Here is a 1,028-nt window from a genome sequence, read left to right as displayed (position 1 = left end):
GAAAGAGTGGGTTTGTTAATATACTGACTTCTTTTGTCCATCCATTCAGGTCAGTCATAATGATCTCTTAAATATATATGCTCTTGTGATGAAGAAGGCCTAACGCTTAATTAAAATGGTGTTTTAATGACTGGACTATTGAATGTACTTGAAAAGGAAAAGTTAACTGAATTATTCAATGCAAAAAGTAACAATACTTGACAACATTGCTGTAGTCACCATCACGACTCCATTATACAGATTAGTCACTATTGATAAAACATTTTCAGAACCTAATGAATGCAAGTGCAATAATGAGCTGTGCGTTTCTTCCTCTCTAATAAAGGGAAAGCATGACATTTATGTCGGAAGCCCCAAACAATTGGCTTGTTACAAAACTTAAAAACTGGCAGAGAGAGAAAATCGGTAAGATCTTGTGTCCACAGGGACAGGACTTCTCAAGCAATACTCCTGCAATACGAGCAGCAGACGGCCCAGCTTTACTTCAAGTAAATCTCCCACATGACAGTTCTTAGTGGTGCTTTTAGAGTAAAAAATTTTAGAGTAAAAAATGGTAATTTTAGAGTAAAAAAAATTCCTCCCCCCAAAACTCACCATTTGCTCATAAAGTGCTGCTCTTCCTAAACACCTATTGGATATGAGTAACCGCAGTCAGCTGTAGCCAGCGAGGTACTGAGAACGTATATTATGGTACGGCTAGAAGACAATACGGCTTCGGGTAGCTTATGTCTTTATTCACATACGCATCCCAACTTTGCCAGCAGTTAAGACCAGTACCAAGTTCAGCGGTCAGGCACCGCGAAAGCCTGGCTATCGCTCCGCACCTTCAGCAGCCCGCTGCCTATCAGCCCCCGCGCCGCCTCCCCCGGTAACGAGCCATTCGACCATCAGGCGCATCCCGCCGCGGGCAGGGGAGCGGGCAGGGCCGTTCGGAGGGCGATCGGCCCCTCTCGCTCCTTCGGGCCGGTCGAAGCCCAACCACGCAACCGCACAGCCGGCAGCAAAAGTTTGCCGGGGAGGGACGCGGC

At 46.2% G+C, this 1,028-nt stretch overlaps 1 protein-coding gene across 1 annotated transcript in view; it reads right to left on the bottom strand.

Moving 5' to 3' along the window:
• The window catches only part of KCNK12 (potassium channel, subfamily K, member 12), a 21,773-nt gene extending 20,876 nt beyond the window's left edge, over positions 1-897 (bottom strand). The window contains exon 1 of the mRNA XM_009333679.1: positions 825-897. Within this exon, the coding sequence (XP_009331954.1) occupies positions 825-897 (73 nt within the window). The remainder of the gene's footprint in view (positions 1-824) is intronic.
• Between the last annotated feature and the right edge of the window lie 131 nt (positions 898-1,028).

The sequence above is a fragment of the Pygoscelis adeliae genome, unplaced genomic scaffold (genome assembly GCF_000699105.1).
Source record: "Pygoscelis adeliae isolate BGI_AS28 unplaced genomic scaffold, ASM69910v1 Scaffold1, whole genome shotgun sequence".
In the NCBI taxonomy this organism is placed as follows: Eukaryota; Metazoa; Chordata; class Aves; order Sphenisciformes; family Spheniscidae; genus Pygoscelis; species Pygoscelis adeliae.
This window is presented reverse-complemented; position numbering and strand designations above follow the sequence as displayed.